Source organism: Podarcis muralis, chromosome Z (assembly GCF_964188315.1).
Source record: "Podarcis muralis chromosome Z, rPodMur119.hap1.1, whole genome shotgun sequence".
Lineage (NCBI taxonomy): Eukaryota > Metazoa > Chordata > Lepidosauria > Squamata > Lacertidae > Podarcis > Podarcis muralis.
In genome coordinates, this window is record NC_135673.1 from 39,881,900 (window position 1) to 39,895,648 (window position 13,749).

Consider the following 13,749-nt stretch of genomic DNA (forward strand, 5'->3'; position numbering starts at 1 on the left):
CCGGGAATTGAACCTTTTAAAGATGCGGGAAACTTTTTTGGGGGTTGGCGGAGCATGCTGGGAGATGTAGTCTCGAAGCATCCAGCGAATTGAAACGCCCCACTAAAATTAGGCAACCTCTCCGCTGGGCGGTGCATGCTGGGAGACGTATTCTTGAAGCATCCAGCGAATTGAAACGCCCCACTAAAATTAAGCAACCTCTCCGCGGGGCTGAGCATGATGGGAGATGTAGTCCCGAAGCATCTCGCGAATTGAAGCGCCTCACTGGGATGAGCCAACGTCTCCTCGGGGCGGTGCATGCTGGGATATGTAGTCCCGAAGCATCCAGCCAATTGAAACGCCCTACTAAAATTAGGCAATCTCTCCGCGGGGCGGTGCATGCTGGGAGACGTAGTCCCGAAGCCTCAAGCGAATTGAAGAGCCCCACTAAGAGGAGGACACCTTTCGCGGTGCATGCTGGGAGATGTAGTCCCGAAGCCTCAAGCGAATTGAAGAGCCCCACTAAGACGGGCAACCTCGGAGCATGCTGGGAGATGTAGTCGCGGGAAAGCGCCTCTCCACTGGGTCTGAGCGCCGGGCTCTCCTCTCGCCGGCCGAGGGGGCGCTGTGGCGCCGTTGTTTACTATGCTGCTGCCGCCTCCGCCGGCGTCCCGCTCTCCCCCTCCGGTTCCTGCGAGAGCAGCGGCGGCCAATGGGCGCGCGGATCTGGCGAGGCGCGGGCGGAGGGAGGCATCGGCGGCGCGGGCGGGGGCGTTGACGGGCGAAGGCCTGGTGGGGCTCTCCGCGTTCGCAATGAAGGAAGACAAGGAGAACGCGCGGCCGAAGGAGAAGCGCGGGGCTCCCGTCACCCCGACCGGCAGCGTGGGAGCAGCGGCGGGGGCGGTGGCAGCGGACGCCAAGGCGGGAGGCGAACCGGACAGGCTGGAGCGCCCGAAGGACAAGAAAGAGATCCTGAGCAAGGTGCGCGCAGCAGAGAAGCTCCCCGCGCGGGGCCCGTCGGGGTCGGGGTCCCCCGGCAGGTGCGGCGCCTTTCCCTCGGGCTGGGCTGGACTCCGCGGGGCCGACGGCGCCTTGCTGCGCATCGTAGCCCCGTGGCGTCAGCCTCCCTCTCGCTCGTGGGGCGACAGTTCAAGCGCAAAAATATTCGCGTGCGGTTTCCCCCAGCAGTGCATGGAGAACTAGGCTCTTCGCCTCTCCTGACGCGATGGCTTTTTGGGGGTCGGGGGGCGAGAGAGGAGGTGCGGGAATACTTTTAAGTCGCAAGGTTTCAAAAGACGGGTGCGCGCGCGTGCGTTATTCCCCATTCCCCTACCATCGCATAAACTCTGCTGACGGCCACCACTGTCACCTGCAGCCTGAAATGTCTGTGTCTGTACCCCGAGAGACGATGGAGCGCCTGGGGTGAAGTCAAAGTGCTGCATTTAGCACCTGCCTGGGTCACTGCAAGCCTGGGCAGCAGCGGCGTAGGGTGGGTTGTCAGCACCCGGGGCATGGCAAGTAATTTGCGCCCCTAACCTGTGGATTTGCGCCCCCTAACCCGTGGATTTGCTCCCCCTAACCTGTGGATTTGCCCTAACCCCAGATGTTGCGCCCGGTGCGGCCGGCCCCCCCTGCACCCCCCACGCTACGCCACTGCTGGGCAGTGTTGTGCAATAGAGGTCCTGGGCTTCACCGCTGACTCGCCAGTCCAAAGGAAATCAGAGCAAAACGTTTGGCATCAGCTTGGCTGCAGAAGTTGTTGGAAGAAGGCGTACAACCCCAGTCCGGATATGTGCAGTGTTTTAGCCTTTTCTTCTTCCCAAGATCTCCCACAAGGCAGAGGAGGTTTGGGATCGGGGTTTTCCTGCTCCTTCCCAGCCCCACCTGCCCCTCGCTTCCTTCTACAGAATGTGCAGAGACAGCCTTCTTGACCATTGGATCCATTATTGGTCTCATCTGCCAAATCTGCTGGAACTTGTCTTCGTAAGCAGGGGAAGTGCTCCAAACTCACCAAGGGTTTGCTCTCACCTGGTTTAGCTGGCCTATACCAGAAGTGGTCCCAGAACAGGGGTTTTCTTTTCAGTTCTGCTCATTGTATAAACTGGCCTCAGATTGCACCATTTTTTAATCTCTGTTTTGATAAAACTCTTATTAGGGAATACTCACATTCTGGTCACCAAAGAGCATTATTACTTGCCATGCATTACTATTCAGTAAATAATTGGTGTGCGAAAATGTCTTTCATTTGTAACGAACATGATGCAACAGACTGGTTGAAAGATTACGTAGGAAGCTGCCTTGTACTGATTAACGTTATTGACCTATCAGTCTTCTCTGTGCTGACTGGCAAGTGGCTCCAGCAGTATGTCGGATAAGATTACCTTTTCCATACCTACCTGGGGATGCCAGGGATTAAACGTGGAACCTTTTGTGTACAAAGCATATAGTCTAGTGGATCTTTGTGTGTGTGTGTGTGTGTGTGTGTGTGTTGGTGTATATACAAGTGTGAATCCAAAAAAACTATAGCAATCAGACTGTTGTAGGACAGGTCAGCATTTTTTCTTTACTTGATGGAATTAATTACACAGAGATTTACGTGCCAGAAGAGCACGGGCTGCAGAGAAGCTGGTTTATTATGAAATCTGTGGTAGAAATGTGACCCTATCTAAGGTATTTTCCTTTGTTTTGAAATACCTTGGTTGTCAAACTTAGTCCAGTCCGGGAAAATGTTCAACTCCCGGAACGGTTCGAAAACCAAGGCGTGGCTTCCAATTGGCTGCAGGAACTTCCTGCACTGAACCAGAAGCCGTGCTGGACATTTGGCTTCCAAAGAACGTTCACAAACAGGAACACTCACTTCCAGGTTCAGGAGCCGATTTGTTCGACAACTAAGTGGTTTGACAACCCAGGCACCCCTTGCTTTTTTAAAAGAAAAAATATTGTATAATACACCTAGTTTTTGTAAACAAATGCAACTTTTTCTTTAAGGTAGTGATTCGACGCCTGCCTCCCAGCTTGACCAAGGAACAGCTTGAAGAACATCTCCAACCTTTGCCTGAACATGACTATTTTGAATTCTTTGCTAATGACTCCAGGTAAAAGAAACTATAAACATTTGGCTGTGCTTCATGTAACAATGTCATGTCATAAATGTCTTTCTGTTTTACATCCGTCTGTGTTGTGTATATTTACAATCATCACTCAGCGGCGTTTCCTTATACATTGCCATTTTCTGTCCTTCTGCAGTTTGTACCCTCACATGTTTTCCAGAGCATACATCAACTTTAAAAACCAAGAAGACATTGTTCTGTTCAGGGATCGCTTTGATGGTTATGTTTTTGTTGATCACAAAGGCAAGTAAGCCTAAAACTTGGTTCTGTATATCATATCTGCTTTAAAACATGTTGGCATACATTTATACCGTAATTAAACTGTAATTCTGGAAAACCCATGCATTTATTACTTGACTAAAGATTTCAAAGGACAGCTTATAGCCCAATTCAGTGCATTATAATGTGGTAGTAGGTACCTTTGATTTTAGTGCAGTTCATCTCAAAGTAATCTTTCTTGGACTGTTGTTTTAACAGCCCACTCCTAAGCACACTTTCTCGAAAGTAAATTGCACAAGCGGCAATTGGACATGCTTCTGAATAAGTACACTTAGGTTTGTAGTGTGCATCAATAATGGGGAACCTATGGCGCTCCAGATGTTGTTAAACAACAACTCCCAGACCCCTGATCATTGGCCATCTCTGCTTCAGTTTATGGGAGTTAGAGTCCAACAACATCTGCGGAGGCTCAAAGTACCCTGTCCCTTGTCTAAATCCTATCTTCTACTGTACTGAGGATCTACCTTAATCTAATTAGGGATAGCTGCTGCTTTGCACTGCATAAGCAGATGGCTTTGGGTGTGGCGAAGAAGCACAGCTAGTGCCACATTTGTCTTGTGGATCCAGAGAGACCCAATCCTTTTTATGGATTTGCAAGGCACACATAATTTCTGGTAATAATAACTTTAATTGTACAGTACTGACATGCAAAACAGAGTTCATTAGCTCTGCATGGTATGGGAGGCTGCTTTAGCATTCTCTACTTGTTCAAGAGTAGCTGAAATAGCACTCTAGAATAATAGAATTATATTATTTTGATTGCTTGCCCTTCTTCATACTGCCAATTTCCCCCCTCTATTGTTTCTGATAGGATAGTCTCATGTAAGTGTTTGCTTTTGAATAACCAGACAAGTAGCTTTCATATCATGATTAAAAAATTTTAAAAAAATGATCCAATTTGCCAGTTCATAAAATGTATCAGAACTATTTTGTAGTTTCAGGGCCAGTTCAATTGTTTTCCCAGGTGAGCAGGATATAAACCATAGTATTGGTTTGGGTAGCAATGGAGGTATTTTCTCCAATTAGCTGCTGTTGCAGGAGGCCTGGACAGACAGCTCATGTCTGGCAAGAAATGAGTTTTGTGAATCTCATGTCTCAAAACATTATCTTGATTGTGGGGTTTCTTGGTTTTGAGATATAGTCCCGTCCCCCCCCCACACACACAAAAAGAAAAGGTTTTTCCATTCTTAACATTTTTGTTGTTGTCTTTAATATTTTTATATATGAACAGGTCTAGAATATCCTGCCGTAGTGGAATTTGCGCCGTTTCAAAAAGCTGCCAAAAAGAAGAGTAAGAAAAAGGATGCCAAAGCTGGAACCATTGAAGATGGTGAGTAGTAGCAGTCGCTGCTGTCATTCGATGAAAATACTTCCAGTGTAGGGTTTCATTTACTTCCATGAGCCATCCCAAAGTGATTTACAATACAATAAAAACATACAAAGAGCAATCACACATACAAACAGTTTTAAATGACACTACATTCATAAAATCAATTCATAATGTGTCTGAGGCAAAGTTTCTTAGATACAGGCCACCAGCATACCATAGTATTGCTCTGCTTGTCCCCACATGCCCTAATTTTTCACCTTTCTCACGCCTAGATCATTTACTAAACTTGACGGAGCTAAGTCTTTTCACTTGCTAGGTTTAATTCCTTACAGTCTACTTTGTTGATAGTCTCATGGCAGAAATTCCTCCGCAGGGTGTCAATGTCTGTATAGGTCCAATGAAGTTGGAAATTGGACTTGATGCCTTTTTAGTGCAGTTCTTGCAGAGGCTTGTCCACTTCTTGTACCTTGTCTGGGCAGATCTTTGAAGGGGTTGGGTCATTTTTCTATTAGCAGATATTAGGCATGATATTGTGGGGGGTGGGGCGGGCGAGGAGCAAAATTTATTGCACCTGCCGTTAAAACCAATTGAAAATTGCCAACAGAAGAAGCTGTTGCCTTGATACAGATTATAAAATCTTGTGATCAAAGTGACCTATTGCATGTCAGAAGTCCATATGCCACAGTTAATGGCAATAAAGGTAAAGGTAAAGGTACCCCTGCCCGTACGGGCCAGTCTTGACAGACTCTGGGTTGTGCGCCCATCTCACTCAAGAGGCCAGGGGCCAGCGCTGTCCGGAGACACTTCCGGGTCACGTGGACAGCGTGACAAGCTGCATCTGGCGAGCCAGCGCAGCACACGGAACGCCGTTTACCTTCCCGCCAGTAAGCGGTCCCTATTTATCTACTTGCACCTGGAGGTGCTTTCGAACTGCTAGGCTGGCAGGCGCTGGGACCGAGCAACGGGAGCGCACCCCGCCACGGGGATTCGAACCGCCGACCATGCGATCGGCAAGTCCTAGGGGCTGAGGCTTTTACCCACAGCGCCACCCGCGTCCCTTAATGGCAATACTGCATAATATTTATTAATGTGATCTAATAATGTTACACAGTATTGCCATTAACCATTTTTAAGGGTATTACCACAATTTCTATTCACAGTGATTATTCTGTCTGGTTATTAGGGAGAATTTAATGTTTGGTTGATGCACACTTGCTGGTGTGTAAAGAGCCTTTTGACAGCACAAACCTCTGCATGTCTACCTGGAAGTAAAGTCCATTGAATTTAATGGGGTTGGTTCCCAGTTAAGCATGTATAGAACTGCACCCTAGGTTGTTGTATTTTACGGGTAGATAAAAACAGTACTGTAGAAACAACATACTTTATTCAAAAGTAGACATATATCTAACATGACAGCTGGAGGTCTTGTTTCTTTTAGCTTTACGTGTTATGTATCATTTTTAAGTGCGTATATTTATGGTTCTTACCCTTTGGTTCCTCATCAGATCCAGAATATAAGAAGTTTTTGGAAAACTATAGTGCTGATGATGAAAAATTAACATCCACCCCTGAGACATTGCTGGAGGAAATAGAAGCAAGAAACAAAGAATTAATAGGTATAAAAAGTATTGTTACACAGCATATAGTTACAGAACATAGCATGGCAGCGCCTAATCTTTGGAACTCCCTGCCTATTGAAACCAAGCAGGCAATTTCACTCCTTTTTCAGCACCTGCTAAAAATACTGTTGTTTAGACAAGCCTCCCTAGAGGATTAGAAAGTTGAGGTAGTTTTAATCTGTTTTAGTATTTTAACTTTTGTATGCTTTAAAGTATGGTCGTGATTTTTTCATTTTTACTGTTTTACCTTTTAAAAAATCAATTACTATTTTTGAAATAGTACAGTGGTACCTCAGGTTACATACGCTTCAGGTTACATAGGTTTCAGGTCACAGACTCCGCTAACCCAGAAATATTACCTCGGGTTATGAACTTTGCTTCAGGATGAGAACAGAAATTGTGCAGCGGCGGTGCAGCGGTAGCAGGAGGCCCCATTAGCTAAAGTGGTGCTTCAGGTTAAGAACAGTTTCAGGTTAAGAACAGATCTCCAGAACAAATACAGTGGTACCTCGGGTTAAGAACTTAATTCATTCCGGAGGTCTGTTCTTAACTTGAAACTGTTCTTACCCGAGGTACTATTTCTGGGTTAGCGGAGTCTGTAACCTGAAGCGTCTGTAACCTGAGGTACCACTGTAATGAGGGAAGATCTTAATTTAGTTAGATACATGAAGATGGACAGCATTTTTATTTCCCTATACGGAAACAACAGAAAAGAATTGTTGTCTCAGCATAACTATATGTATTTGTACTACATTTTGATGAGTTTTGGTTATACATAATTTCAGTTTTGTTTTGTAACTTAACATTTTCATATGAATATTCTTCTTGCATTATTTCCACAAATAAAATGTGTTGAAATAAATAAAAAAGCACTTTCTTTTACATTCTTTAGCAAAAAAAACAACTCCTCTGTTGAACTTCTTGAAGAATAAACAGGTAACAATTATTTCAGAACAGCCTGCTTAATTATGTTGGCATTTTTGAATATTTGAATGCTGTCCAATAACACTTAATCTCATGGCAGTAGTGAGTGAGATTGAAAAACCTGTTATTGGATCTTGTTATGTGTACTTCGGCATTTCCAGCTTTCTTTGGAAGAGGCTACCAGGGTGAAATGAATGTTTTAAAATCATTATTCCCACAGGTGTCCTAATACAGCAACTCTGAATTTTGCATAATTTCAGAATATATGTTTTGGGGTAAAGGTAATTGCTCAAATTAATTTTGTTAAATAGCAGTCAGCAGACCATTAAAACATAGCAATTGACAATTAGTCTTGATAACATTCATGAAAATATTAATACAGCTGGAAAACACAGAATTAAAATTCTAGAATGAATATATGTGGGAAGCGCATGGCATGGGAATTTGTAGAAACCAAAAAATGCTGTGTTCTTAAAAAAAAAATGGATAGTGAGATTTGTAAATTTGGACCCATCATGCCAAAAATTTGGGGCAAGGTAACACCAAGGTCATGATTTGGTCTGCCATCTTGAATCAAAATGGCAGCCAGCATCCAAGCATTGATGATGACTGCCAGCTCCAGAACTCTCAGGCCATGTTTGGTGACAATATCCTGAAACTTATGAAGAACAGGAAGCGGCAGACAAACCACTTTCCAAAATATATAGTAGATATAATATATGTACATTGGTCATAAGGCATCTAATAAAAATATTCAAACACTTTGCCAATTGTTCTTTAACAATTGGTTACTCTGGAACAATTGTAACTGTGAAGCAAAGTGATCTTTAGAGACGCAGAGGGGCAAGGGGGACTTTGTAATAGGATATACTGGTCTTTCCTAGCCCCTTGATGAAAACTACAATGGAAAAAGATATGCAATACAGACCTCACCTCAGCATTGTTACAGGGGCAGCATTTGTGGTTCTTCAGCATTATAATATGGAATTGTAGAGTTGGAAGGGACACCAAGGGTTAACCAGGCCAACCCGCTGTAAGAATCTCAACATGTGGTCCCCCATCTAATTTGAAACCATACTAGACCCTGCTTAGCTTCGCAAATGTGCTAGCAGTTTTATTGCCATCTAATAACGCGGGTGGTGCTGTGGGTAAAAGCCTCAGCGCCTAGGGCTTGCCGATCGAAAGGTCGGCGGTTCGAATCCCCGCGGCAGGGTGCGCTCCCGTTGTTCGGTCCCAGCGCCTGCCAACCTAGCAGTTCGAAAGCATGTCAAAGTGCAAGTAGATAAATAGGGACCGCTTACTAGCAGGAAGGTAAACGGCGTTCCGTGTGCTGCGCTGGCTCGCCAGATGCGGCTTTGTCACGCTGGCCACGTGACCCGGAAGTGTCTCCGGACAGCGCTGGCCCCCGGCCTCTTAAGTGAGATGAGCGCACAACCCTAGAGGCTGTCAAGACTGGCCCGTACGGGCAGGGGTACCTTTACCTTTACCTTGATAAATTCGAGGGAAGAACATTAAACCTTGCCAGAGAGAAATACTTCCTAGGTTTAAGGATTATTTACCAACTCAAGTATGGCGTTCCATCTTTACAAAGGTTCATAGTAACCCCAGTGACTATGGGGAGCAGAGTACCCTTGCAGCTCCTTGAAGCTCCCGGAGATCTATATCTAAAATCCTCCGTTAAAATTTTTATTTGACGTCCTTAGATCCATGGTTAATAGGTAGGAGAGCAATAGGTTATGTTGTCGGGTAAAGGTAATGATTGTTATTACAGTGCTCAAATAAATCTTTTCTATTTGTGAGCTTCTAACTTCTTAATACATATACAGAACTGTTCCTAGTGCTATATGCCATTAGCCAATTGGATAGCTCAGTTGGTTAGAGCGTGGTGCTGATAACGCCAAGGTTGCAGGTTCAACCCTTGTATGGGCCAACTGCATATTCCTGCATTGCAGGGGGTTGGACTAGATGATCCCCAGGGTACCTTCCAACTCTACGATTCTATGGTTTACCACCCATTCACTCAGTTTGGAGCTTTTGGAGCAGTTTATGATGCAAAATCTCTCCTGTCCCACCATAAAGACTTGGCTAAAGTCTCACTACATCTTTTCCCCCCATCTTACAGCGGCTTAGAGAAGAAAAACGAGAGGAGAGGAGGAGGAGAGAACTAGAGAGGAAGAGACAACGAGAAGAAGAAAGAAGAAAATGGAAAGAGGAAGAAAGAAGGAAAAGGAAAGAAGCCGAAAAAACAAAGAAAGTGGAGCGATGCCCAGAAAAAGAAAGGGACAAATCAAAGGATGAACCAAAGATTAAGGTATGCCTTCATTCCTGTAGGATGCATTGGCCATATGTTGCTTTCGTATTCACACTCGTGAAATATGAGAGAAATTTTGCATTTGGCTTTGTATAAAGTGTGCTCTTTTTTTGCATGCACACAGTTATTTGAGGTTGCAATCCTATCCATGCTTGGGACTAAGTTATACAGACTTAGATTAAAGTATTATAGAATAGTACTCAGTTCTGCACAGCATGTGTTTTGAAGGCACTGTGTAAACAAACAGTGGTGACAAGTTCTTATTTATTGCACCAGAAGCTAGCAGTAGAAATCTCTTGAGAATAAAAAGCAGAACATAGAATAAGGCCATAATCCTATACCATTAAGCCTGAGAGTAAACACCACTGGACTCAGTGGGATGTGTGCTCAGAAGTATTGGATTGCGTTAGGATTTTTTTTTTAAAAAAAACAAAGTTCTGGTAATGATAAGAAACAGTGAATCACGGAAATAGCTAGTCACGTAATGCTAATATCTTTACTCTTGTATTATGCACCAGGTACCCCCTTGGCTTTCAGTGCAGACCAGCATCCTAGCACAGTTAGCAGCAGAATTAACTTAGTAAGGAAAACTAAATTTGTTCTCTTCCTAGCTACTTAAGAAGCCAGAAAAAGATGAAAGAGACTTTGAAAAGAAAGAAAAGGTCAAGAAACCAGAGAAAGAGAGCCTGAGGGAGGAAAAGGCAGCAAGTGCAACCAGCAGTATGCCAGCCAGGCGCTCCGATGGGGAGGCGAAGGAGGAGAAGTCCAAAAAGTCAGTGCTTTCATTTCAGTACATATCCTTATTTCTCAGAATATGATTATTAATTAGGCTGCCTCGTACCAGATCTGCTTGTAAATTCTATAGTTGACTCGTGTTCCAGATTAGAACTGTGGAGGGACCACCTTTTGGTCTTTCCAGTCTTTCTCGCAGTTCCAAATGGCTGAAGATCAGATCGCCAGTAATGCAGCTCAGTTAGGGTCCCTTCGCATATTAGAATTTAATTATTTTTAAGTACGCTTCTCAAAGTGTAAACTGAAAAGCGAAGTGTTACAAATGCCAGAGAACTACGATTGACTGCTGTTCAGCTGCAAAGCTGGGTTTGTTGCCGCTCGAAGCATGAGAAACAGCCTTGAGAATTTCTGGTTTAGTAAATAGCCTTGTGTTATCTTTGGCTGTGGTTTTCAAGAAATGTACAGTAGCTGATACTTGGTTAGAACTCTTTCCAGGATGCTCTCTTTCCAGGGCGTCATTTTAGTGCCTGCATGGCAATATAGTGGCGATAGGCCTTCATTTTACTGTCTTCTCTCCGGATTGAATCTCCCAAGTCTCTTTTCATACAGATTGGAAGATGACTGTGGAAAAGACTATAGAGAAAGAGAGAGAGAATATGACCGAGACAGAGAGTATGAGAGAATGCAAAGAGAAAGAGACAAACTCCGACGCCAAGAAGAAGAGAGAAGGAGGCAGAAAGAGCGCTTCGAGAAAGAGAAGGTTTTTAGAAGAAAGGAGGAAGATGTGAAAAGGGAAAGAGACTCATTGCGAGAGAAAGGGAAGAGAGCTGAATTGGCAGAGTACATGGGCAATGCAGAAAAATCCGAGAAAGTAACCAAAGAGGAGAAAAAAGAAGATATGGCTAAGAGGGATCGCATTAGAAACAAGGTGCTGATTGGTTCTGTAATAAAATCATTGTTCTTTGTTAGGCTGTGGGTGTATGCAGCTCTTTATTATAGACACAGAATGTTAAAAAAATATGACTGCATCTAAGGACATTACAAAATAAGTTTTTTTTGTAGTACAACTTATTTCCCACTGGGAATGCATAGGATTGCAATTACAGGATTGTAGAAATGATTGGCTTGCTTATCTAGTAAGTGACATTTATTTCTGCTCTTTTTTTGCAAGAAGTTCAGGAGTAGCACCTGTGGGGCTATCCCATATATTCCCCTTGACCAAAAGCCCTGGAACTTCAAGGCGGAGGGGTGGGGTGGCAGCAAGGGGATTGGACCTATATCTCTGTTCCAGGTCTGGTACTCTTTCACTGTTATGCATCACAGCTTTATGTATTCTTAATTTAAGGATCGCCCAGCCATGCAGCTCTACCAACCAGGAGCTCGGAATCGAAGTCGTTTGTCAGGCTATGATGAAAGCTCTGCAAAGTCACCCGATCAAGGAGTGGATAAGAAGCAGGAGTGCGAGACCAGTAACACAAAAGAAGAGTGACAAGTGTTGTGCTTCCTCACTGACCTAGCAGCCAAAGAGCATTAACTTTGTAGTCCAAAAGTGCCTTGTAGAAAAGAGGAGGGAATAAAGGGGGAACAGTACTTTTGGATGTATCTGGTTTCAGGTCCTCGTTGCACATTTGGGACTGTGGGCTTGGGCGTCCTCAATACATTTTCAGTTGTGGGAGGTAGTGGCAGCAAAACCACAAGGGGGAGAAAACTTCCATCTCTGAAGAGTGGAAAGGCCTTGTCACCCTAAAATAGGACGAGTGGTTGCCCAGAATGAGTGCTGTCTTTCAGATAAAAGCCACGAACCAGTATTTGCACTTAACATACAGCCATGTTGGAGCCTCATGTTTGTTCAAGTGTTAAATGTCTTTTACCACTGTGCTGTGTGGAGTGTGGTCTTCTGACCTGTTTCATTAACTGGAGGTAGCGTGGGAAGGTCCAACGTAATCTTGGTACTGAAGACATCTTTTTGTCTGGTGTGCTGCTTGTAGCCGACTGCAAAATGAATTTTCAGAACAAGGCATGGATGCTAATATCTTTCTTTGTTCTTTCACTTAACATTTGTATAGCTTGAAGGCAAATGAACCTCGCCATAGGAATCGTGTTGTTGTTTTTTACACATGTCTTCTAAAGTCCAGATATAGATGTATATTGAAGGTAGCTGCATAGTCCTCAACAGTCCCTGCATTCGACCTTCTTTTGTTTCCTGGTATCTCATAGGAAAAATGATCCGTTTTAATTGTGCACTGTTTTTACCGAAGCTGTAGAGCATCTGGCAACCCAGGAAAGTTTTGCTAAGAGTTGTACCTCCTCTTTGTGGCAGTACCCTATTTGATACTTAATAAAACTCTATGAAGTAGCATTTAAAATTGCTTGTTAGTATTTTTTATGTAATTATTTAGCATCTTTGTGTCTTTGAAGTTTTATCATGTCCAATATCATATGAGGGTGGACTTCAATAATCTTTCAATATATATATATTTTAAATATAAAAAAGAAAAGAGATCTTCCACCTGGCTGCTGCAGCAAGATGTAGAGGGTTAAATTCCCCCTTGATCCTACCATTTATGATCCTGTTAATCATCTGCCCGTCCACCCAGCTGACTGCAACTTTAATTTTTAAAAGGCTGCATGTCAGTTGTTTTTCCATTTATGAAGAATGGCTTCCTATGAGGCATCTCAAAGTGATTTACAATACATATGAAGATACTACCTGCAACTTGAACTTGACTGGTTACTTGCCAATTTTAATTCATTCTCAAACCTTTATTGGCATATAGACAAAATTCTGAAAGGTTCAGTACAATCACATCACTCAGCAAAATCTGCACCCAACATTAAAAATACTGTTGTATAATATTCACGAATCCTCATTGCATGTTGCAGGAACCTGCCTATTTCCATCTTATCCCCACCCTGGGTAAACATTAGGAAGGCTACCTTACACTCATCTGACTGCCACTCCTGCTAACAGCCAACTGATTAATGAACTTGGATCGAATTGTCTAAACACAAGAGGCAATGCAAAAGAACATGCACAACTGATTCGGGCACAATGTTTCTGTGAGTGGTATGGGTTGGTTGGATGGTGGAGATAAGTTGTCATTGGCTATTCACATTTCACATCTCCAAACTTGCACAGATGCTATTCCTGATTTGGCTACCAAATTCTTGAAATTCCTTGTCTTAACAATCTGCATTTAATTATCTCAAATGCAGGGGTTTTCCAATAAGCAGTACATTAGGAGTCTAATGGGATTCCTATCTGTCTAATTTTGTTCTCAATCCTCCTTAATCATCCTGATGATTGTTATTCAGCTAACATGGCCACAAGAAGACTATTTGGTTCAGATCTGTAATGCAGCTACAAACAAAACTTAAATGCTATAATAATAAGAATAATAAGAATAATAATTTATTATTTGTACCCCGCCCATCTGCCTGGGTTTCCCCAGTCACTCTGGGCAG

The 13,749-nt window shown here is 43.6% G+C and overlaps 1 protein-coding gene across 3 annotated transcripts; it reads left to right on the plus strand.

Annotated features, from left to right (window-relative positions):
* The first annotated feature begins 619 nt into the window (after positions 1-619).
* UPF3B (UPF3B regulator of nonsense mediated mRNA decay) lies at positions 620-12,650 on the plus strand. Of its 3 annotated transcripts, none has more exons than XM_077922756.1 (10): positions 626-960; positions 2,968-3,074; positions 3,226-3,332; positions 4,600-4,698; positions 6,204-6,314; positions 7,210-7,253; positions 9,364-9,552; positions 10,173-10,324; positions 10,894-11,212; positions 11,630-12,650. In XM_077922756.1, exons 1-10 carry the CDS (start codon positions 793-795, stop codon positions 11,771-11,773), a joined length of 1,440 nt encoding a protein of 479 aa, XP_077778882.1. In that variant the 5' UTR covers positions 626-792; the 3' UTR covers positions 11,774-12,650. The 3 variants fall into 3 exon arrangements, with proteins under 3 accessions (XP_028570932.2, XP_077778882.1, XP_028570931.2); XM_028715098.2 differs by having other exon boundaries at positions 633-960; positions 10,164-10,324; XM_028715099.2 differs by lacking the exon at positions 10,894-11,212 and having other exon boundaries at positions 620-960; positions 10,164-10,324.
* Positions 12,651-13,749: the final 1,099 nt, after the last annotated feature.